Raw genomic sequence first — 25354 nt, 5'->3', positions numbered from 1 at the left:
AAGTAGTGTTTGAACCAAAATGTTTGGCCCAAAACAAAGTTGCTCATTCTTTTTGTGAAGGAACGTAAGACGGTTATAGTACAATTTACAAAAGTAAGTCCCAATGTGTCAGATTTCACAAGTAGCCAATCACATTTAAAGTGTAGTAGACTGATTGAGAAACTGTCATCCAAACAGGTTCTGGGGTAGAAAATTTAAATACTGTCCAAAAATACAAAATTAAAAATATGCAATCTCCTTCAAAACAGTTTGCACCACATTTTAAACCCCACAATTGAAACACCAAATAAAGCAATGGTTAAATTTTCTGTACATTTTATTAAATAACTCATATGAACAAATATACAGGCCTCCAGTTATGTGGATGGGGTGCAAGAAGGCAGAACCTGTGGCAAATTGGTTGACCAGAGTGTTCTGTACTCCAACATATCCTGAACAAATCAATGATGGCATCCAGCCAGCAAAAGCTTTCGAAACCAGTGTGAAATGAGGACCAGTGATGTCAGTCAAACCAGAGCCATGACTTGCACCTGAACTCACTGGTCCTGTGAAGGCTACATGCCTACACTGAGGTGCTGACCTGTGGTCTGAACACAGTGGTCCAGGGCGTCCTTTAGCTCCGTCAGCTGGGTCACGCCAACTCTCAACTTCTCTCTGTGGGTACAAAACAAAAACAAGGGGCAAGGTTAGCCACACACACACACACACACACACACACACACACACACACACACCCTTCAGCGCCATTCATTTTTAGAGTACATTTGTTTTTTTGTTGGGGTTTGCTTACCACGTGCCTAAAGTCATTTTCTCAGTAACTGGCAATTATACCATTCAAATAGGAACTCATGGAATTATTTCACAATAGACCAAGACAACACAGATAACATTGCAGTGAAGGAATGCCAGTCTGGAACATAGAATCAGTAGAGGTGGGCATTGACTTGGTTTACTGACTTAAGGGCCGTCAGTCCGCCACTGACAGATGCCCATTTCGCTGACGACTGATAATGACACGTTTTGTGTCTTTTTTTTCTTAATTACTATTGACTATATGTGGAATGGCTTTGAGCTTCCCGTACAGTTAGTGGCGGTATGCATCAAGGAGCTGTAATCCGCCAATAAAACAAGAAGATGAAGGAGAACACGACGACGACTTGAATTTATAAACTAGAGTAAAAACACGTGCAAATTGGATTGGATGGACTGATAGATTGTTGATAGACTGGCGAATCGGTCAAATTTACTGATGCAAGCACAGAAAAATAACAGGATGTAGTGACCGACTGACAATTACAGTTTGGTTCGGCTTGAAATAAAATGACAAACCGATGATTAGCTAGCACCCTGGAAGTTGACATACTTGATTTGCTGGAGTTCGACACCTGTGTCATAGAGACTCAAGAGTGTAGGCCAGCAGTATTGTTCTATCATGTGTCCAAACGTGCTTGTGTTCAAATAGCCATTGGGTCCCATGGCGTTGACCTTTTTCCTTGTATGCTAAGCAATCCTTTTCACAGCAAAGCTACCTGGTTTGAAATGTACAACACGTAATTCTCTTACTTTCAGTTTTTTTTTTGTTTTAATTTAGTTTGAGAGTAAACTAAAAATGGGAGTGGTATTAAAAACCTTGACGCCTTTTTTTTTTTTTGGATGAATATTTTCAAAACTGCTGCTTCTTGTTAGGTGAGTTGAATTGAGTTCAAGCATCATACAGCGTGAAATGAACAAGTGCCACGAGCAGTGAACACGCTGCTTGTTTGCTGCTTACATAATTTCAGGGAGGAGATGGAGACAGACCAGTGTGGCTGTTGACACCGTTTCCATTGTAAATTTATTCAGCCTTGTTCAAATTGGCAATACAACATGACTCGATGATTTCGTAACACGAGGTTAATCATTAGCTGCTGTGCCGTTGGTTTAGGAAAATAGCCCAATTTTGAGAGTCAAGTTCTCCAAGTGCAAGATGGCTCGGGAGTGAAGTGTTTCAAGAACTCTCAACACAAGTGTCACTGTCATAGTAATTGGACTTGATCAACAATGCACACACACACACACACACACACACACAAAGCGCTGGAGTGCATCGGGGTGTCTTGTGTTACACAACAGCCGGCACGTGACAGGTAACCAATCCACAGGCAACGGTAATGACTGAACACAGAACCCGGTGAGACACTGCCACCGGAGAGATGACATAACTCATTCAAGTATTCAATTGCCCGCCCACGGCCCACGCTGACCATCTCCATGTCAACTAGCCGTTAGTCATCACAAAGGACTGCTCTCTATCAATACCAACAACCACCATCAAGTCTTTTTTAAAATATTATTATTAGACAACAATTATTGATTTTAAAAGAATGATGAATTGATTCTACCCCCCTTTCAGTTGCTTTTCTTTCTAGATACTGCATCATTTCTTTTTAAAGATCAATTCTTGTCAGTGTCAAAGATCCATTTATTTTTTTATTAACCCAACATATTCCCATTTGTTTCCACAATGTGCAGGTTGGAAAACATGAAAATGTATTTTTTTTTACAGACTCTCTAACTTACCCCCTTATCTTTTTTGCAAATAATAGTGTGTCTACAGCTGGCAGAGGGAGTTTCCACTCTTGAAATTAAAGTTTAACGCTTCTCCATTGTCAGCAGCGTATCGGCACTTCGTAAAATCCAAATTGTGTCATTCATTATTGCTCAATTGGATAACATGAGGCCATTGAACGCTTCTTTAGGGAACTTAAGATTACCCAAAATTTCTCTCTTGTGCGCCCAAAAATTGATAAATGATGTACTCTGGTAAAAAGCAAAAAAAAAAAAAAATTAATAATAATAAAAAAAAAAAGAACTATTTTTGTGCCTGGCGCAAGGTGAGCACAACTTGGTGTCGAACTTGCGCATGGGTAGAGTTTTTTTTCTTTTCGTATTTTTATCGTCGGGTGAAGTTAGAAATGGGCAGCTGCGCTGTTGTGGGACTGAACTGAGCTGACTTGATTGAAGCAGCTACCCTCATTCCCTTTAAATCCAGAGCAGGAAAGTTGTGCAGTCAACATGGCGGAAGCATAACGGCCTCGCTGGAGTCCGTGCTGATCAGTGCACACAAAGAACATTTCTAAAGAACAACAAAAACTTCTCCACTTGCGGTTAATGTGAAGTGGACAGTTGAAGAACGCCTTCGCTCCTCGAATGTGTGTGTGTGTGTGCGCGGGGGTGTGTGTGTGTGTATGTGACAACCAGACCCCATGTCTCCCACACACACCCCCACACACAACCCAGTAGTGTTGCGGCATGGTGTGCCTTTAAAAAAATATATTCAGGATAGTGATAAGAAAAATACAGTAAATGAATTGCATGCTCATGTCACATTATGACGTCCACCATCCATGCCAGCGGAGCGCAGAATCTATCTGCCTGGGCCTGCATCAAATCCACCAAAATTGCGCCACAACTTAGACCTGATTTTCCCTGGTTGTGGTTGTGCTGCATTAGAGTGAGTGATGCATTTATATTCCAAATGAGAGTCCTGAAATGTGTCTACAAACAAAGTTATACTGGTCCCTTTTATTTAGCTAAATAAGTTAAGCAAAGTAAATACACCTGAGAGGGCTTTCACTTCACTGATGGCGTCGGAGCACGCTAGTGGGCATCAAATATTTAACAACAGCGCTGATGCGCTTGCAAAAAACCCCCCCCAAAAAAACCCTGAATCATAACTGTGTATGATTTTGAGCTGAGAAAAGCAACGGCGTGTCAGGTAAATGTGGACACAAGCTGTTGAAAAAAAATTAACCTTCAGTCACATTTTGGCTCTAAAGATATTTGACTATGCTTAAAAGTCTCACTTTACAAACAATTCATTGCAACTTGCAATGGATAGTATTACTGAATGTGAAAAGGTGAAATCTTGTGCACTAATCAGAACCAGACAGAGACAAGAAGCAGCACAAAGGGAGGACACATTCTGGTGGGGGCGCAAATAGAACTCTGGCTTGTTTCCATGGAAGCTGCTAGGTTCAACCTGCAGTCAGTCACACACAAAGCTGCAATTCAGCTACACAACTATGCGAAGATGGTCGTATGACAAATGATTGATTTTTTTTGGTGCAGTGCGTTGGAACTAAACAGCAAATGGAATGTCTTCCGTCAAAGAGAGGTGTAAAGTTCACAATATGTTTATGATTGTGCGCAGTTGAAGGTTGCAGTCGGCATAGAACAACACTGCACTATTTCAGTGATGTTTACTTTCTTCAATGACAAATTGGGTTCCAAAACAAGCAGACAGGCCCAAAATAAACATGAAATTGGTACCTCCGTGATAGCGTCAATCAAAACCAAGCATTATATTTGTCAAGTCAGACGCTGGTGCTACACCTCATTAAAGATAAGCAAAAGAAAACTAAATACAAATAAAGTAACATTTTCTAATTAAGTCGGTTAGTGTCTCACACAAGCGATCTCACATTTTTTTAAAGGTGTGTTTCAAGAGACAGAAAAAGTTAGGAATTTCCATCAAATGAAGTGAACTGCTTTCTGAAGACCTCAATGGCTCAATAACAAACATCACAACATACCCGGCGTGTCGGGACAAGCAGCAACAACAAAGACGTCGTCTGATGAAAGCAAAAGTAAGTGATGAGGGCTTTTGTCGTTTTGAACCTGTTAATATGCACTTTCACTTGTGGTGTACCAGAAGTTTACACAAACACCCCCACAGCCTGACGCTAGCATTCAGGCCAAAGAATTTAATCTTTGGATCATCAGGGAATTTTTTCTTTCATTGTCTGATGTTTTTCCTTTCGAGTCAAACATCCTCACGCCACACTGCACGGCCTCCGTTACTTTTCTAGTGTGGCGCATGATCGGGGCGGGATCAACTAAACTGCGCAAGTCTGCACACTTTCAGCATGAGGTGTTCTGCAGTAACGTTTGATGAGTGGCGCGTCATGGGCACTCTTTTTGTGGCGATTCAAAATATGGATCGCATGATGTGGCCATATTGCAACGTACAGCTCATCAAATGAATAGACGCTTTCACATATAGACAAAAAAATCTATTTCCAGGTTCAAGTACGCGAGACACAGCCTCAGAGATGGCGGCTGCCCAAAGCCGCCATCTCTGAGGCGGGAATCACAAACGTCATGTTGGGGGAGCAGCGACATGCCGCTCATCTCAGTTAAGATGGGCGGCCAGCAGAAAGCTGCGGGTTCCAACTTTATTGCATTTGCAGATGATGGAGGCTGATGTGTGCATCAGGCCTTTAATTTCGTCTATAACCTTCCCCAGATTTGTGCCTCAAGACAATTTTGTCTCTGAGGTCTCCAGACAATTAATGCTGAAAACAGGATGTAAAAAATGTAAATTATGAGCATGAAGGCCTATGTCAGTTTTTGGTTGGTGTTTTTTTAGTTGGAATAATAATTTAAAAAAAAAAAAAACATCATTATGGGATGTTGTGTGAAACTTTTGAAAAGAAATTGACTTAGCTATAGAATAAGGTTGTCGCACAACGGAAAAAAAGTGAAGCACTGAATACTTTGCACTTTCACTGCACAATCAGTCCGGCCAAAAACAACTTGACATCTGGGCAAATGCCTAAATAAACAGTCGGCCTCCAATGCATTAAATAGGGCCGCCCAACAGATATGAAGTAACTTTTGCTATTGATTGTATCTGTTTGTATTTGTTCTTATTTTTTGAAAGTATACAGGGACAGTGCATATTAATAAAACAGTTTCCTGTAAATATGACAGATTATAGCCAATGGCTAATTTGCATCCGTTGTCCCTGTAGCAGGTTGATGTTAGACTGTACAATAGAAAACATATTCACATATTTCTGTTCGTGCCAAAGAGTAAAACTTTTGTAATCGTTAATTAGCCCCCTCGCAAAAACTGCTTGTGTCTGCGTGCTGTTTAGGGAGAATAAATATGGAACTTAATACCTTGCACAAATAAGAACAGTGTTTTCCAGCTTGGTTCAAAATGTTCTGTTTGTCTGATTCTGGTTAAATACGCGGATAATTCTTTGCTCAAACATCCCCTCTAATGTATGTTTAACATAACAGCACCGTAGAAACAAATTGACACTGGTAAGTGTCAGTGGTCATTTGAAGAAAAAGAACTTATCCATGCCAAAAGTGGATAACGAACAAAACTTGTCAGTGTTATCGTGACTTCAAATAAAGATCACTATTGATTCTTTTTATTAATTAAGGGGGCTGATATTGGCATGATGCTAACAATGATGTATCTGGGCTGGTCCACCGATATTATAGACCACTATCATGTGATCTGGGGTAAATACATAGTTTTCCCGTGAAGTCTGACTTGCAGCTACCATTAAAAGACAGAGACAGAGATTATCCCTTTTCACTAATCAGCAAAGCAAATCCCACAACGACTAGAGTCCACTTAAAGGGATGTAACGATAATGGCGATATCCCGATATTACATTTGCTGCAATATCACCATGTTACGATATTAAAATCAGCACATCCCAGTAGTAAATAAAATAAAAATAAAGCCACTTCAACCTAACACAGCATTGTGATCTTTCTAGACAATGATACTCAATAAGAACATATGACAATAAAATGATTGGCCAAGCCTTTTTCTTTGCTGTTATGATGCACTAACATAATAGCGTCTTTTTCCACGATCATAAAGTTTTTAATTTTTTTTTTTTTTTACAAAATAATGAGTTTCTATACAGCATCCTGAGCCTTCCTATAATATCATGATAATTATTGTATCATGAGGTTCATATCGTTAGATCGTATCGCGACTTTTGGATATCACATCCCAAGTCCAGACATCTGTATTAGTTCTGAAATCTTAAGATAAGCTTTAACACTTAGACAATGCATGATGCAAATTTTTTTTTAAATTGGGAAAAAAAATACAATTAAATCTTGACTGTATTATTGTTGTTTTGCACTGGAGAGGGGAGCCCTCTAATCTCGTTGCACACTTGAGTACAATGACAATAAAGGGATTTCTAATTCTAATTCTGAATATGCAAATTCCGTGGCAAAAAATTAAGCAGAAATTGTTGGAAAAAAATGTTGGCCTATGCCTCCTGACAGAACTAGTGTAACTGAGCCAAGATTGTTCGCCGCCTTGCTTGCACATGCCTTTTGAAGTCTGCCCATAATTTTTTATTCAGGGCTTTGTGATGGCCACTCCAAAACAATGACTTTGTTACGCTTAAGCCACTTTGCAACAGGTTTGGCAGTATGCTTAGGGTTGTTGTCCATTTTTGGAAGACCAATTTGCGCCCCATCTTAAATTTCTTGACTGAACACAACATTCTTCCCTTATGATGCCACCTACTTGGTAAAGTGCACCGGTGCCTCCTGCAGCACAACAATGTCACAACATGATGCTGCCACAGCTGTATTTCACAAGTGGGATGATGTTCTGGCTTGCAAGCTTCCCTCCATTTTCTCCAAACCAAACATTGTTCATTATGGCCAAATAGTTCAATCTTAGTTTTGTCAGACCACGGCACGTGTCTTAAAAAAGTTAAGCTCCAGTGTGCATTTGAAAATTCTAATTTGGCCTGTTGATGTTTCTTTTGGAGTAATGGCTTCTTCCTAGCAGAGTGGCCTTTCAGCCAGGATTGGTCCATTAATTGTTTCATTGTGATCAATGACACACTCATACCATCTTACCGTCTTTTGCTTTGATTTTTGGGGTGATATGCACATTTTGAGACAATGCATGTTCAGATCTGGGACAAAGAAACCATCGACTTGCTCAGTGGTATAATGGCTGGACATTTCCATGGTATTTATACTTGAATAATTGTGTGGCACCTTCAGGCATCAGAAAATTCTCTTCCTGATATCAAGGCAGATTTTTGTTTTTACTTTCCCACTAGGATACACAAAATGTGTGCTTCAGCTATTCCTTCAAATAGATCAAAAGTTGTTTCTCAAACTCAAATGTATCAGAAGCTTCCAAAAGCATGACATCATCATCTGGGTTTTCCAAAATTGTTTAAGGGCATAGTAATCTTACTGTAGCTAAACTTCTGACTGTTAAGGGAGTAATGAAAATTGTGTTTATTAAAAAAAAAAGAAATCCCGGAACTCCATCTATCCATTATTTGAACCTCTTATCCTCGCAATAACTGACGTAAAATAAATAAGTGTAAGTTTATTTTATATTTATGTAAATTTCAGGTTTTAATAGTGCCAATGAAAGTCGAGCTAAGTCTTTGATTTAAATATAAAAAAAAAAAAATCTAATTCACTCACAGGTGAGCAAAATTATGAAAAATGTTCAAAAGTTGTGCACTCATTTATGTTGAGCACTCCATGTACTTGTGTCTTACCTATAGTCTTCCTGTGAGAAACAACTGAGTAAGTCTGTGTCCGATAGTCTGGAATTAACGTCAACCATCTGAAACAGAGTGCATGTTGCATAAGTATTAAAACTAACCTTAAATCTAAATTCAGACAAAAATTGGTCACAATTAAAACGGCAATAAAAGACAAAACAAATAGGCACTGACCTTATTGGCTTTGATAGTGCTGAGAAGCACCTGCACTTCTTGCAAACCGGCAGAAGAGGACACAACACTAAAAAAATTAAATAAAATAAAAAAGATTTTTACAATTATTAGTCATCATAATCACCATACAGCTAATAATACTAATAATATCACAATGTCAGAAATCACTTATTAATCCCAAATACTTGCAAAACAAGCAGAGGACCCACTTAACCTTTCATATAAATCAGTAGATTAACAGGTTTCCTTTTTACTAAAATACAGTTTGTATGCGTTACATAAAATGTACTAACTATATCCGAATGGAAACATCCGTAGCGTAATTAAATGTTTGGGCCATGACGTATTTACCAATTTATAAAATCAAACCACCACATACAATCTTTCATAGACAATATCTCTCTCTCTCTCTCTCTCTCTCCCTCTCCCTCTTTTTCTGGTTATGCAATTGTTAGGAGCGTTGCAGGCGATTGTTGGAGTCATAGTAGGAGTATATAAATACATATACAGTGGAGACTATTTAGGTCACTTTTAAGAATCTGAATCAGAAATCCCTTTATTGTCATTGCACTCCAGTGTGCAACAAGATTAGAGAGCTCCCCTCTCCAGTGCAATACAACAAAAATTCAGATAAATATATAAATTAGATAAATAAGAGAATAGTTAGTGCAATGGAAAACAATACTGAATAGGGTATATAAAAACACATCGCGTTGCTGTTCTGCAAGGTACGGGTGGTCGTGTGTGTGTGTGTGAGTTTAGAATGGAGATGGTTCTTGGGAAGAAACTGTTTCTCAGTCTATTGGTCCTCGATTTGATGCATCTGTAGCGCCTGCCAGAGGGCATCAGGTCGAACAGGTGTGAGTTTGGGTGGGTATTGTCTTTGACGATGTTGAGAGCCCTTCTGAGGCACCGGGCGGTGTAGATGTCCGACAGTGAGGGGAGAGGGCAGCCAATAATCCTTTGCCCTGTTTTGACTGTCCTCTGGAGCCTCACTCTGGCCGCCTCAGTGCAGCCGCTGTACCAGGTGGAGACACAGTACGTCAGCAGGCTCTCGATGGACGAGTGGTACAATGCCAGCAGCAGCTTCCTGTCCAGGTTGAATTTCCTGAGGACTCTCAGGAAGTGCAGACGCTGGTGGGCCTTCTTTACCACTGCTGTGGTGTTGTGTGTCCAAGGTCAGTACTTGATAGAAGCTCCTTTGGCAGCAATAACAGCTTCCAATCGCTTTAGATAGCCACAAATGCCTTTTGTGCAATGTTGTCTGGACAGTATCACCCACTCTTCTTTGTAATACTGCTTCAGCAGAGTCAGATGATCTCTGTCAGATGATCTCTGGTGGGCAGCAATCTTTAGATCTCGCCGCACGTTTTCAGTCGAGTTGAGAGCTGGGCTTTTATTTAACCAGTATAGAACCTTCATTTTCATCTTCCTGAACCATTTTTGTGCCACTAAGATGTACGTTTTGGATCATTATCCTGTTGAAAGGTTCAGGCTTTTTGCAGACTTGAGGAGGTTCTTCTCCAGGACGTCTATGTATTTCACACAATCCATAGTCCCTTGTACAATGACAAGCCCACCATGGAAGAAGGAAGAGAAACAGCCCCATATCATTATGTTTCACGGAAGTGATGGTATGAGCCACATCATCAGCTGTGTTGTCTTTGCACCATAATTACTCCCTGGTGTTCAGGCCAAAAAGTTCCATTTTCATTTTCTCTGAGCAGATTACTCTTTCCCAAATCGCTGGAGTGTCTTTCAGACATGTGCTAGCATACGGCAAACGAGCCTTGAGATATTGTTTGTTCAGGTGTGGCTTCTTCTTTGCAACACCCCCATAGAGACCTTCCTTGTGTCAAGTGTGGACTTATAGGGAGTAATCAAGCCTATACGAGGTGCAGGTGACTAAATGCAAGCTTGTGACACTGTGATACAATACTTTATGGTGAGCAATCATTTTCGACTCATGATAACTTTAGTGCAACGTTGTGAATACTTTTACAACAATTAATACACACTAATAACAATTCATCATTAGTCAAGAGTGTTTCTGAACAAAATCAGTGATGAATTGTGTGTTTGTGTTATTTCCTTTCCTTTCATGTCAACAGGTGAAAACCACTTTTCCTTTGTTCTCTCCCGAAAAATTGAGCGTGGGTATGTATACTTTGGCAACCCACTGTAGTAGATGACATCAAATCATATGTAAGTTTCTTTTAAGAAGTATTTCAATAGTATTTAGATCACTTCTGAGAGTAAAGGAATATTTGGGTAACTTTTAGTTTAATGGGATTTTGAGCAATCTATAGGGTGATTTAAAAGTAACTCCCTGCTCCAAGATTCTGGATTTTCAATATATACCGCTGGGACTCTTTTCTTCGGGATTGGTTAAGGAAGCAATTCTACCCTACTAAAACAACAACTTTGTGAAAACTTGAAGGGCTAATACGCAAATGTGACAGTATGTCCAACAGTTCCTTGTGAAATCAGTTGCTGCAGTTCCCAGACCGTTTGAGAAGCTGATGCTGAATGCTGGCACCCACATCGAATTGGAGATAAAACGTGATGCTTTGCTTCATTTCTTGTCAGAATTATAGTTTAGAAATAAATTTACAAGTACTTCAAAATAGGAAGTTATTTTCAGTCAACCTGTAGGTAGCATTTCAGTAGATTCTGAATTTTTCTGACAAAAGAAACTTCAGTTGGTTTACCATGGTGCCTTGAGATATGAGTTAAATTTTTTTTTGGGCTACATGACAGCACACATATCTCAAGGTGGCTCTCATAACTCAAAGCAAAAAAAAAAAACAGCAACAATAAGAACAACAAAAAAAGGTCTATTTGGAAAACTAGTGAATTGGGTCACTTGTATCTCAAGGCACCAGTGTAAGAGAAAAAATAAATAATTGGGTTTAGGTCTTTTTGTCATATTCTGACATAGACTGGCCCTTGATGATGACAATAATATGTGGGCGGCAAGGATTGTGGAAGCCCTCTAGGAGGCTTCTGTATGATGGCCCACAATTTGGTACTCTGCGCCTAGCCAGTTGTATACACATGTTTTTGCACGGATAAGTGCTAGAGTGCAGAGAATACACAAATAGTGTAGATTAATGCAGACAGAGCTCAATTTAGCATGGTTCCACATATTTAATACTGTAGTGTAGACACCGCAGAACAATGTGAGCTAGTCCAAATGTAGTCATATTCAAATATTATTGTTGAACATCTATGGTGCAAAGCTATTACATCACGTAAGGAGGTATTTTCACAATGACTGCCTTTGTTTTAAAATGGCTAATTTGTGTTTACTTGAACAGATCGTGCATGCGGTTTGTGGTCTTGTGTGTGTGCGTGTGATTTAAAAACAAGCTTGCGTTATTTTACCATATAGTGGACATTATGTTGTGAGTTCAGTGCAACAAATTGCATGCTGTTGTCAAAAGTTAGGTTCACTTTCGGTAGCTGATGGTTTTCACTATCGAACATTCGGGAGCGCAGCGCAAGTACAAAATTAAGTTTGATGTGATTGAATAGGAAGTGTTATTACGGAGTTAAAGAAAATAAATCTATTGCCGCCGTAATTCTGTGGAAGCCAGCAACTGCCATGAAACTCACACATAAGAGTTGGTTTGATCTAACTTGTCCTGAATGTGTGGCAATAGGAAGCACATGTCCATTCAGCGTAAAATTACATTTAAAAATTGTGACAGTACCCCCACTCTTCTAGGAGAAGCCAGCCCAGCACCATGACTACATGGTGGATTGAAATCAAATGAGACACAAGTAAATGCAGTGTTCAAAGTCGATTTGCCATAGTTGATATAGCATGACGACCTCCAGGTCATAGAGAATTGAACTATAACTTTCATGTTATAGAGCTCAACAAGTCAGTAATAAATTGTTCTTATTTTTTTATACTTGAAATAGCAAGGAAAAGGTCCTGCAACCTCAAAAATTAAGGTACTATGTATAAAATGGCTGTAATTCCTCAATGGTAAATTCCTTATCTCCAAAATGAAATGTAATCAAAGTTTAAAAGATTTTGCTTCAAATGCTTGGAGGAGGTGTATAAAGTACACAACAATAAAAGATCAAAGTGTCTACTATCGTTCTGGCCCTAGCAACAGGAAATGACAGATAAATGGGTGGAGATAGCCCGCAAACGATGCTCTTCCCATAATGTTTATTGAGAAGCAAGTAAATCTTCTACAGTTTCAAGGAACTCTGAGCTATTGTATGTATGCCTCTATTACTAGTAAGGTCTTTTTAAATGTACTAGGTGTTTTTTCCTCGATGGTTTACAATAGCAAGGGATCATCAAATAATTTGTGCTGTGCTGATAACTTGTTGATTTTTCTGCATTTGGATCCAGTGAAATAGTAAGTGACGGTTTAAGAAAGATGAGCTCTAAACAAAGGTGCAGACACATCTTGCACTGTTCAGGACTCATGAGAAAAGTGCAGATAACTGAAGTAAACTGAGCGTGTAGCAGGACAGCTTTGTGATGTGTATTGCAGAATCATGGGAAAGGTGATAAGAAGAGCTCGAAGGTCAAGATGATTATAAAGCGTCAAAAAGTAAAGGTCTACTATGTGTGAGAGAGCATAAGGCAGACACAACCAAGTGAGGAGAACAAAACAAAGAACAAAATACCTATGAGCATATGAGAATAGCTTTGTCTCGCCATGCAAATATTACAAATTTTTAAAGAATGAAGTATGACAAATTGCACAATTACTTAGAATGGGTAAAAAAAATCTACAGACACCTGTCAGTTTTTTGTGACAAAGATGCATTATTGAAAAACCTTCCCCACCATTAATGACCTACAAAACTTGTCCAACTCCAAAAAAAAAAAAACATTCAAAAGGGAAATTTAAAAAAGACAACCGAAAAAATCAGGTCGCACGTGTGTGCGCATCGGGTTTAAAACTGAGGATGTTGCTGTGTTCAGAATGAACCAATCACGTTCCTACTCATGTTAATGGGAGTCAGCACATACCTGCCATCATTTTATGTGCCTCTGATTTTCCCCAAAGAAAGTTACATTTTCCCTGAGATATTTGTAGTCATAACATAACAGGTTTCCACAACAACCGAGTTTAAGCATAAGTAAAGAGTCGGCATAATTTCAAATATAACCATGGAATACAGTGAAGACAGTCGCTATCAAATGGAGAAAATATGGCATAACAGTGACATTACCAAGAACTGGACATCCCTATAAAATTGAGGAAAAACAAAAAGAGAACTGGTCAGGGAGGCTGCCGAGAGTATATGTGTGTGATATGGGATAGGGTGGCAAGAAATGGGAGCCTTATCTTACAAAGAAAAACATCCACGCCCCCAAAAAACACAATCTCCCAAACGCATGTGGAAAATGTGTGATGGTCTGATGAAAACAAGGTTGAACTTTTCAGAAGCAGAAGCAGAATGCCCTTGGGATTGGAGAGCTCCCATCTCCAGTGCAAATATAATAATTTAATTAAATATATAAAATTAATTTTAGATTAAATAATTAAATAAATAAAAACATATGTAGCAGTTCCACAAGGCAAATGTAGTTGTGTACGAGGTATGTTTGGTATTGTAAATACAATAATACTGCTTCTCACTAAAAGAACGCCATACATATAGTTAAGCATGGCGGTGGCAGAATCATACTTTGTGGGTCTTTTTTTGTTTTTTAAAGATGAAATTGGGCATAAGAAGGAGTAAACAAAAGGTTCTACAAAAAATCTTGAATTTTAAAGATATTATTTCCAGATACATATATTCAATGCTTGAAAGACTTTTTAAGACCAAGAGGGAACCCTGTTTCTGGCATTTTTGAATACAAGAATTCAGTCTACCACTTGGTGTGTAGACTTTCTATATCCACGGAATATAATGATGAGAGAGGCAGAAGGTGGACAGGGACTGCAAGGCGAGAAGGCGGAAATACCTGATGAAGGCTTGGAGCAGCTGCGAGACCATGGAGGACATTTGGCTCAGACAGACAACGGCATCCTGTGGTGGAGCAGGACCTCCTTCAGGCAAGGCACTTTGTCTGGTGTGTGGATCAAAGGCCAGAGCCTTGAATACTTCCAAGCTGGAATAATGACGAAATAATAAACAGGCAGTAATTGCATTTGAGTGTTTTTTTTCCTTATTAATGTCTATATTTATTAGGTATATATTAAACATGAGAGATGCCACTTTGCTCACCTTATTTCACAGACTTTACACCAAATGTTCTCAAACATGGCCCAGACTTCATGGTGAGGTATATGAGAGGACGGCGGTTGTTTGGCTTCATCATCCTCATTCATTACAACATCACAGTCAGCTGATTGAGGCTTAATGAGAACATTTGAATGGGAAAGTTTGTTTATTGGTGGTCAATAGGATAAAACAATACACAAGAAATTCAGGCAGACCTGGGGTTTTAGATTGCGGGCAATGTTGTCCATTTCATTTAGTGCCCTGGGAACATGGCTTGACCTTTCCCCAAATTCCTGAACAAACTCCTTTGCTGCTTGGAGCGTCACCAAAATACAGTTACGATCCCTTGATTGACCTGAGAGAACAAAAAAACACATTGTCTTTAAGGTGCTGTCATCTACATTCATGGTAATCACGTCATCTTGGGTGCTGTACGGGTTACAGCAGAAAAAGGTTTGGCCTGAAGTTAAACGGTCAGACAGCTATAGCTGAACGAGGAAAAGCAAATGAGATTTGCTTATTACTATCAATCAGGGAATCGACACAGAACCAAACCTCAATAATACTTGTGCATATCAATACCTAGTTTTACACTTTTTGAAATCATGTTACTTATTGCAAGTTTAGGGTGTTGCCCACTGCACTCCATCATGCTGACAGGTTCCCAGTATTACATTATGGGGCTACAACAGACATTCTACAGCCACGAAAAAAAACATTTGTTAAATTAACACCCCTCTAAAAATGTCTAACGAAAGATAGTGCATGTAATGCTGTGCTTAATATGAGCACAAGTTCATCCTATTTATATCAAACAAGAACCACACAATTCTGCTTTGTCATCTTACACCACACAGCCTTCACAGGCAAGAATAGACAACCACATGCTGCATTTTTCCCACTAAAGCAGTTCTTTTCTCTACCGTCTCCACATTTCCCACCTCCTTTAGACTGTAATGGCACACAGCCAAGCTGCAATTGAGTCATAATTAATGCTCGTGGACAAAGGACACATTGAACAACATATTAACATTCTCTGGGGATTAAAAAACATTGTTTGTGGTGAGCTACATATCCCCACTCATGCACAGTAAGAGAGAACGAGAGCCCGATTATCTGCACAAGCCTTGTGACGAAGGCTAATTTAATTAGATACAGTAAAGAGACTGAGATGAAGAGGTGGTGCAAAGGGTGACTCAGCAGTATACTGACACATATTAGAGCGCCCAGTTTTAGAAGGTGACCTAATTCCGTCTGTTGTTCCGGGGAGTTCTGGTGCAATGCAGGGCAAGCGGACGTCATTCCCCAGTGGACTGAGGCTTTACAGCAGGAGATGACTCAGTTTTGCCTTCTGCTCAGTCAGAATCCAGTCAGCTGTTTGGAACCCACGTGCATTTGCACTCAAATATTTTTTTCTTTGTCACAAATTAAAGTAGAATATTCATGATTAAAATAAATCACTAAAAAATGACTACATTATATCGCCCACTCATTCACAAGTGAGTGACATCACACTTGACGTGACAAAGACCAAGTGATCAAACAGCCAATGATTTGTCATATTATTGTTTTTTTTCTGACTTGATTATTAAGATGCGATATACTCGGATATGCATCCATCCATTTTCTATCCAGCTTCTCCTCATTTGGGCTATTGGTGAGCTAGAGTCTTTCAGAGTTTAATTTGGGGGAGAGGTGGGGTAACACGAGATTAATGCCTAGCCAAACGCACACAAAGACACAGACAAAGATTCACACCTAGCAAAATCTTCAGTGAACCTAGAATGCATGGTTTTGGAGTATGTAAGGAACCTAGAGTACAAGGAGAAAACCCAAATAATAGACAACATACAAAACACCAGAGCAAAGAATCGAAGATAGACAGATATATGTCATTTCCTTTTGAAATATACAGAAAGTTTCTTTTAAACCATATACAATTAGGAGCCTGAACAAAATATTGCTTCGACGTCATACACCTACTGTACAGACTTCTTACCTCGTTTAAAGAAGTCAATCAGATTTAAAACAGTTTGCAGCAAAGATCGTGGGACAATGAAGCCAAATACTGCTTGCCAGTGCTTTTTCAAACAATGCAAAATGTCAAGAAGATCCCAGGGTGGTTTTATGTAGATGATCTACAGAAAGGAGAAAAGTCCACAAAATCCCACGTTGGATGCATTTTCCCACATTTGTGTGAAACAAGACTCTTGCCGAGCAACCAGCTGTGATTGGCTTCAGAGTTCAGATGACACTAAATCACTAATTCACATGTCACACATAATCCAACATGTTCCCTTGGAAATTAAAATTCTTCAAACATTACAATCATACCTCTTGCCATAACTCATCATAAGAAGCTTTCATCTCCATCTCAAGCACATTGGACAGCACTTCCTGGAGGCAGTCTTGAAGCTCAGCGACACATCTTTTGATGCTCTCCTCCTCTTGTACTCTGGGACTTTTGCCCTCTGGAATTGGATGCATGTGTCTACATGAGTGGAGGCACAAGACTTGCAAGACGTCATGCTGACAGAAGCTAATCTTCACATGCATATAAACTGTACATGTTAACATGACAGAAGTTTCTGAACATACACTACATTGTCCAAAGTATTAGAACAAACGGCCATTACACCTAAACAACCATAGAAGAGTAGAATACATCAAGTTGGTCTCTTCTTTTCCGCTATAGCAATCTACCAATAAGCAAACAAAAATAGCCTCCACTCCTCTGGGAAGAACATTTCTAAGGTCATAGATCTTGTACGTAAGAGTGTGGTTCAAAAATTCTGTTGAAGTTTAACTTAAATGTATTTCATGGGAGTTGAGGTTAGGGCTCTTAAATATTTGCAGACCAAATTCATCCAATTTTGCCTTGATGGAGCTTGCTTTAGGCTGGAACAGAAAAGGGGCCTTCCCCAAACTGTTGTCACAAAATTGGAGCAATTGTGTGATACAAAATATAGTTTAACATGAATAATTAATTAATTGGATATATTTTTATAAATAACATGAAAGTAGGGCGCTACTAGAAATTGCATTTGTTTTTTTCTTGGATGCAGATGGAGATAATTAGTTAAGCAATCAAACCAGCATAGCTCAAGAGTAGGAGGGTGGATATGGAATGTGGATGGATGGTGTGTGCTGTTGCTACTGTACAATGACAGAGAATGATTAATTTCTTGCTCTTGATGATGGGATACTGTCTCACCTTGCTCTGCGAGACATAAAGACAGACGTTCTTGTGTATGAGATGAAACTGGTGTACAACTCCTTCCTGGCATTGGTGAGGACATTGGCGCATCGATATGAGGAAGCCTCGGAAGGACAGTGCTTTGTAGGTGGTTATGGTTGTGCCTTGAGCTCTCAACCTCGGCCTCCAAGTCAATCTTGCTTAAGGCTTTAACCCCACTAAGGACAGCCTTACTGCACAGATTTTTATCATTTCTACAGTGGAAAATAAAAAAGCGGTAAGAAAATATTCAATGATAAGAAAGCTGTGGATGTGCTACTTTTAAATAGAGTTTGGCCAGTGTGCTAGTGTTCTCAGGACAGGGGAACCACAAAGTTTAATGCATACCAATTTGGAGAGCAACCAAAACGGAGGTGCAAAATGCCTCAATCAAGTTTCAATTATTTCACATTGATAAAGCTTTCTCGAAAAACCTTACCTAATCTCACAAGATTAAATTTAAAGTGGGTGTAAATGCCCCCAAATTATTTTCAATAAAATGTTCCATGTGCTTTCACTAATCCAAACACGGCATTTTGATTAATATTGCATTTGTGGAATATTAGTTAAGCAGCAAAATCTACCCGGTTATAGCAGTCTCAGGGATCAGTCATTTTTTTTTCCACTTCGGTTGACTTAAAATGACATCAAAGTTGCTCAGGGCACAGAGAATCACCATTCACAGCTCACCTGTATTCCGAAGCTAAGCCATGATCGGTCGTTCGCTGAGCCCTGAGCAACTGCGATGTCATTTTCAGTCTACAGAAGTGACAAAATGGCCTCATGAGATGGCTAAAATTAGTGGATTTTACTGCTTAAGTCATCATCGGCAAGCTCAAAATAAATCAGAATGCCATGTTTAAAACTAGTGGGCCTGAACATAGTCTTTGAAAGAAAAGTTTGGGGGTTGACTTCCTCTTTAAACCTAACCCCCAAGCGCATGTTTAAGGTTTTTGTCATCCCACCATGAAACGGGAACAGCGATGTTGTTCATTTTTAGGGCAACACCTGCTTTTGACGCAAGTGGGCCCCAGCAGACCTGACCCACAAGATAAAGGGTTATGCTCAAACAGCTTCCACATTTGTCAAAACACGCCGAAACACTTCCCTCGGGTTCAGGTCACTGTGGGAGCCCCACAGCAGGAGACTAAGCTAAAACAACTGTAGAAAAAACAAACATCTACAATGTCGTTAGTCTAGCACAAGATGACTTCAAGAGCGACCTAAGATGACCATAAAGTATATGATGTTTAAACTTTGTCCGTGTTTTCGCATATTGCCTATGTATAAATAAATTATATTCACGTATTTACATTTCATTTGATGACGCCAAGTGACAAAGAAAGAAATATTCTAGTGAATTTGTGTTAAAACCATCATGTCATCAGGCCAAAGTTTTTATAATTCTCACTGCGCACACAGGAAGTCCGGTAACCAGCTTTCCAGTTTACTCGTATGACATTTCGCATAACCCCCATTGACCATAGCTGCTTCCTTGCCAGTGTGTGCCAAGGGTCAAGTCAGAATTAATAATACAGGAACAAGAACAAGAACGCGTGTACACTGTAAATTGAACTATTTCTTTCATACAAATCCACTCTACCTTTCTCCCACTTCTCATAGTCAGTGTATTTGTAACGTGTTATCAGTTATGGTTGGGTAAACAATTCAATGTTTATGATAGAAATAAACATATTTTTACACTTGTATAACAATACTTCCTGAAGAGTTAGTAAGCGTTCTCTGAATTATTTCCATTATTCACAATGGGAAAATTGTTTAGAAATGTGAAAAAAATAATCAGTGGTACGGAACAAATTCTTTTTGGTCTTAGTGGCTCCGGAGTTAATGTTATTTGCTAAATCAAGCTTTCTGGGAACTGACTCTAACTACATCTTTAATATCTACCACTAATTTGCCCACCTACACAGCACAGCAAAACGACAGTCTTGAATGTTGAACAATATTTAATTTTATTTATGGTACTGGCGCAGTCCAATTTATTATTTCCTTGATTAGCGCTCCAATGTCAGAAGAGGGAAATAGTAGCAGGGAAGGCCAAACAATAACTCAAAGGCTGAGCCAACCCTGACTAAAAAAAAAAAGCTTAAATTATTTTTCAGTATTTCTGTCTGGCCTTTCTCGCACTCTAACTGGCACAATCTGCCTGAGGCTACTCCTTGTCACATGCATGTGTATTATTTGCAGTGGACACAGGCTGCGGTCAAAGCAGTGTATCTGGGGGTGAGGGGAAAACTCACGTGCACAGGATGAGAGCACAGCCTGGGTACAAACTCTGATACTGTAGGCAGCACTGCAGCACTTTGTCATCATTATTCTCAGCCATCAGACTATCTGAGGGTAGTAATGACAGAGCAGAATGAGAAGAGAGAGAGAGAGAGAGATTTTTCACCTTGAAGAGAAAAAAAATCCAACACACTGAAGGCAACTGATAACAGCATTTGCAACACAGCACAAGAGTGGGTCAATGGATTAATGACGGTGGGAGTGACAAATCTCAACATGAAGCTTTGGATTTGGATTTATTTATTGCCAACCCCAGTCGTGAGAGCTACGAAAATAAATGCTACGAAAGCTCAGCAGAGTACTACTACCACCTACTGGACATTAGGGGGAGTACAGTAGCTTTTATTTACTTACTTGGTTTTTAAATGCGTTTTTTTTGTTTGGAAATACTTTTAATTTACTTAAACTAAATTAGATGAAACCTTGTGTATAAAATTCACTAAATAAATAACACTGCCTTGCCTTGACTACATTTGACAATATTAACGGCAAACTCTGAAAAGAAATATCCCCGTCTATTTATCATGAAAGAAAATTCTGGATTATCAGAACATCACTACAACATTCCATCAGTCGTTTTTTAACCCCATGTCCTGTTCTGGTTTCCAGTCAATCACAAGCAACATACTGTATAGACAAACAACCATTCATACGCACACCCATGGGGGAACATAATGCAAAATAAGAAATGCGAGGGATTTTATTCGAGACTCACTGTTACTTTCAGCAGCCTGCTGCATCGATTGCCCCCAAAGGTGACTTTCTCGCCTTTTGATGGAGTTATAAATGTAGGAAATGGCGGGACAGGCCAGATGAGCCACAGAATCTGTGAGGCCTTTGCCCTTTTTGAGAGAATCCAGCTCCTGAAGTACCACCCAGGGGATGAGGACAATTGGCAAACCCAAAGCTAGAAACACATAAAACAAGGGCAAATTATGTGAGATAACAAAATATTCTGCCAGTTATGGTCAATGTGGTTTGGGATTACCACATTTCCAACATCTATTGCTTTTCACAATGTGGCATAATAAAAGTGACATAACACTTATTTGAGGTAATACAAGTGTATGAGATATAAAAATTACCTCCAAGGCCACGATGTTGCATCTTTTTCACATAATCCAAATGACTGAGGAGAATATTGGTGTCCAGAACAAGGATTACATTTTGCTGAGCAGTTTTATTGCCTGAAAAAAATGTACAAAGTTCCTGAGGTCAAATGACAAACGTTTAGACATTGAGAGACAAAATTAAAATGTCTCCCACCTCTACTGCAACCATAATAACAAAATAATGTTAAACGCAAACTATGTAATTTCCAAAACATCTCTAATAAACAGATCAGTGACCATAAATCTCACATTTCATTAGACAGTGCCAAGGCAAGACTTTTAATGCGCATTGTCATTCCGCACAAAGGGTTATAACTTACAGAGAGTGGATGCAGCTCTCTCTTCTGGGGGATCTATGTCCATACAGGTGAGCTCTCCATAGCTCTGCAAAACATCGACGTCTAATCTCCTTTCAAACCGGGCAAGATGAAGTTGTTCTGCCACTTGCATCTAGAGTCAAGCATATTTTGACAATCACCTCTCATTACTATTTTAACTCAATTGTCATGAAATAGCTAACCTGCTCAATCGTCTGCTCTGCGATGACATCACTTGTAGTGGGAGGCACATTTGACGAAGATGTACTCTCAAATTTTCTTTCACAGCTATGAGGCTGTTGAAATTTGTTCGGGGCTGCCTCTGGAACAGTGCGCTCAGTCGTAGATGTGGCAGTCTTGCTAGTAGAGGTAACATCACTCTTGTCACTTGTGTTTGCCTCAACAAGCTCCGGTTTAACTTTCTTCGGAATCTTGAAACTGGAATGTACAGTTTTTGCTATTTTGGGCTGAGAAAATGAAGACTTGGCAATTTTAAAGGACACCTTAGGCTTGGATGAAAGAAACAACGGTTGTTCAGTGAAGTTTGTGGATGTTTTTGTATTTAAGCTTCCTTTTTCTTTTACCAAGAGTTCTTGACTTTTCTGACATGTCTCTTTGATTATCTCTGTTTGCTTGTCCCTTGTAGAGTCCTTGGAGTAAGGAGTGGGCTGGCTTTGCTCTTTCACTTCACTCGCTCTGTTCTCATTTTGATTATTGTACAATTCTTTATCTTTACTCTTCAAATTCTGGCATTGTTTACTTCGCTCGTCTGAAACATCACTGGGACTTGTTCGCTTCTTTTTTAATCTAGGTGGGCTCATGTGGTGAGCCTTTTCATCTGAACTGTATTTTGGGTCTTTTTCTTCTTTCCGACCATCTGTATCTGAATGCCTGATGTTCCGGGATCTTGATGGACTCTGTCTCTTTATTTTACCACCACGGGTACCTTTATCTTTCTCTGCAATATTATGCTCAGCTTTGTGGGGGAAATCATAGTGGGTCGAAAGAGAGGTACTTTTTGTCTTTGAATGGGACACATCAGACTTAGACACTCGGGTCTTGTGTGATTCTTCTCCAGGACGGCGCTTGCATACAGCCTTTTTGATTTGGCGACATTCTTCTTCAACATGAGAAGTACGAGCTCTGTGTTTTGAAGAAAGGCTTCAAGTGGAAGAAGAAATGCAATGACAGGGTAAAAAATTATTAGAAAAACACTAATCAAAAAGTCAATATTGCCACTCAATTGTCATATAAGGATGCAATACACTACAAGAATAGTATCTGACCTAGAGTGTCGGTTGTCATTGTGCTTACTCTTGGATCTGTCACCCTTTTGTTGATCTTCGGATGTCTGAAATAAGAGTAAATATAAAATTACATGTCAACAACAGAGTCCACAAAAGACTAGCTGGCAAGAAGTTGTATCTTCTGTTCTTGACGTCAATACATAGTTTGTTTGTGCAGGTCAGGTTGTGTTTATTATTGAATCCATCCACCCTTGTCAAGTTATGACTCTACAATGTATTTTGGCTGGTATACAGCCTAACAGTAAAAGCCACATACCAAAACTATTACATTACATACAAGATACGTCTTACCTCCTCTTCTTTGGAGGACCGCTTGCGCTTCCTTTTTCTTGAACTTTCAGACATATTCCTGCGAATGTAATTTCAAGGGCAAACACTATAAAAGTCAGTCCACATTCACAAAAATGTACTACACAATTGGGTCAATAAACTACAGAAATTCGAATCTAACCGTAAAATATATTGCAGCTAAAGCGCTGACTACTGTTAATATTTGGTTGCAATTGCTTTCGACAATGACTTAATGAAGTAAGAAATGGAGTAGCTGGTTTTCTTTAAACCCACATTTTGAAAAAAAGATTGTTAAAAGTACCTTTAACGGCTTTTTGGGAATGTGGCTCTCCAAAGTATGCGTTTAAAAGAGCGACAGTGTTCGCTTTTGCTATGCTAGCCATTGCAGTCAAAACATCGTAGCCGGACGAACGGTATTGCCTTTTTGGGGGCGAATTAAACTGTTGCCGTATATTAAACAATGTAAAAAATACGCGTTTTACTCGGTTAAATAAACAGAATTGCACTAACATACCAAATCAACTGCGTCGTCATCTTCTACTGCGTATTATTACTTTTTTGTTGTTGATCCAGCACACCACTGCCTCGATTGGCGGCAATGGAGAAGTACAGGTCACAGATTAGTTACTGTGTTGAATAATTGTTGGAAATGTAAACATGCAATTCAAAACGCCTTCAATTCCTTGCCTTGATGAGCATGCTCACAGACATGGGTGAGGAGGCGGACAGAGTAACAGCTATCTTATGCCATAGCAGGGGGACGTCGACTGCGGAAGGTCAGTGAGAGAGAAGAGCTGTCTTGAGATCATCTTGACTTGACATAATTGTAGATCATATTTAAGAAACACTCTTGGATGGATGTATTTAATCATGTAGAAGTATAATGCTCTCTTGTTTCAAATTGTTATGCTTAGGTTTCACATTTCAGGAAGTGTTACACTGCTGTTGGATTTTAACCACAATTGTATTTCTAATAGGGCAAAAACCCTTAATTAACAATTCGTCCATTTTAATTTTTCACTGCGCTTTTGTTTATCTTCAAGAAGGAAAATGCTCAAATAAAGAAATAAGTGAAACAAGTGATGTTTGTCAGGTTTTTTTCAAATCTCTGGAGTTCAGTAAAAGTCCAATCTGGTCTGCTTTTCTTGTCCTCGCGAACACCCTCTTCTGCAAGGAAATTAAGTAAAATGAATAAATAAATCAATCAATCAAATACAACTCTCACAATTTATAGGGCCCTTATCATCAACTGTAATGCAATGTAGGTTGAGCTAATCTTCCATCCACCTGGGTCCCTTTTCCACTTGCATGACCTTGGCCAGGTTCTGATATCCTGTAAAACAACCACACAGCTGTGTCTCTAAAAACACTATCGTGTCTCCCAAAATAAATGGCTTCCAAGTCGATTAGCCAAACTGTGTGCCAAGACTGAGATTGCAGATGTTTGTTCAAACTCTTGCTGGTGCCTTGAGGAACAGATATGTAAAAAAAAAAAAAAATAATACAACACGCTGTCAGTTTTGCATTGTTTTCTCTCATCATTTTTCTCTAACTTTGAACTATCTGGTAATTCTCAACCCTAAGGGAGCATTTTGGCACCTCTTATAAATGTTGCCAAATTGTTTTTTAGTGTCCCTAACTAATTATTAATTTATCTATCCCAACTATTTTCCCTTTCACGGTGCCAGGAAACTGTATTCATCCATTCGGATTTAGAGTGAGAAGCCGTAGAACGTCAGAATTTGTTCCACATGGTCATAGGTTTGACACTTTGATTTACATTCATATGCGCATTATAGGGCAAGTTAGACCACCTCAGATGACCTAACATGTACAATGTGTTTTGGACCACAGTTACATGTTTAGTATTTGTTACACACCTAAAAGTTTTCACTTTGGTGAAATAGCAAATGAGGGGGAACAAAAACAAACAAACAAACAACAACAACAACAAAAACAATGGCTTCCTTGTAATGACTCTTGCAAGCCACATCGTGGCACTGTAACTCCATATGCTTCCAAAGGTAAAACTCAGATCCCAATATCTACCAACGTTC

The 25354-nt window shown here is 39.2% G+C and overlaps 1 protein-coding gene across 2 annotated transcripts; it reads right to left on the bottom strand.

The window, feature by feature from the left end:
- Positions 1-298: 298 nt before the first annotated feature.
- swt1 (SWT1 RNA endoribonuclease homolog) lies at positions 299-24018 on the bottom strand. Of its 2 annotated transcripts, none has more exons than XM_088312296.1 (17): positions 23812-24018; positions 23298-23355; positions 22986-23050; positions 21903-22860; positions 21703-21832; positions 21356-21457; positions 20986-21177; positions 20225-20318; positions 17943-18178; positions 17063-17199; positions 16728-16866; positions 14944-15083; positions 14732-14862; positions 14469-14615; positions 8522-8588; positions 8342-8409; positions 299-654 (listed from the first exon to the last, which is right to left on the bottom strand). In XM_088312296.1, the coding sequence occupies exons 1-17, from the start codon at positions 23829-23831 to the stop codon at positions 555-557; spliced, it is 2784 nt and encodes a 927-aa protein (XP_088168422.1). In that variant the 5' UTR covers positions 23832-24018; the 3' UTR covers positions 299-554. The 2 variants fall into 2 exon arrangements, with proteins under 2 accessions (XP_088168422.1, XP_088168423.1); XM_088312297.1 differs by lacking the exon at positions 23812-24018 and adding an exon at positions 23599-23805.
- Positions 24019-25354: the final 1336 nt, after the last annotated feature.

Source organism: Idiotropiscis lumnitzeri, chromosome 13, assembly GCF_059441095.1.
Source record: "Idiotropiscis lumnitzeri isolate Australia: NSW breed Sydney's pygmy pipehorse chromosome 13, RoL_Ilum_1.0, whole genome shotgun sequence".
NCBI lineage: Eukaryota > Metazoa > Chordata > Actinopteri > Syngnathiformes > Syngnathidae > Idiotropiscis > Idiotropiscis lumnitzeri.
The sequence above is the reverse complement of the archived record's forward strand: the minus strand, read 5'-3'. Positions and strand labels throughout refer to the sequence as shown.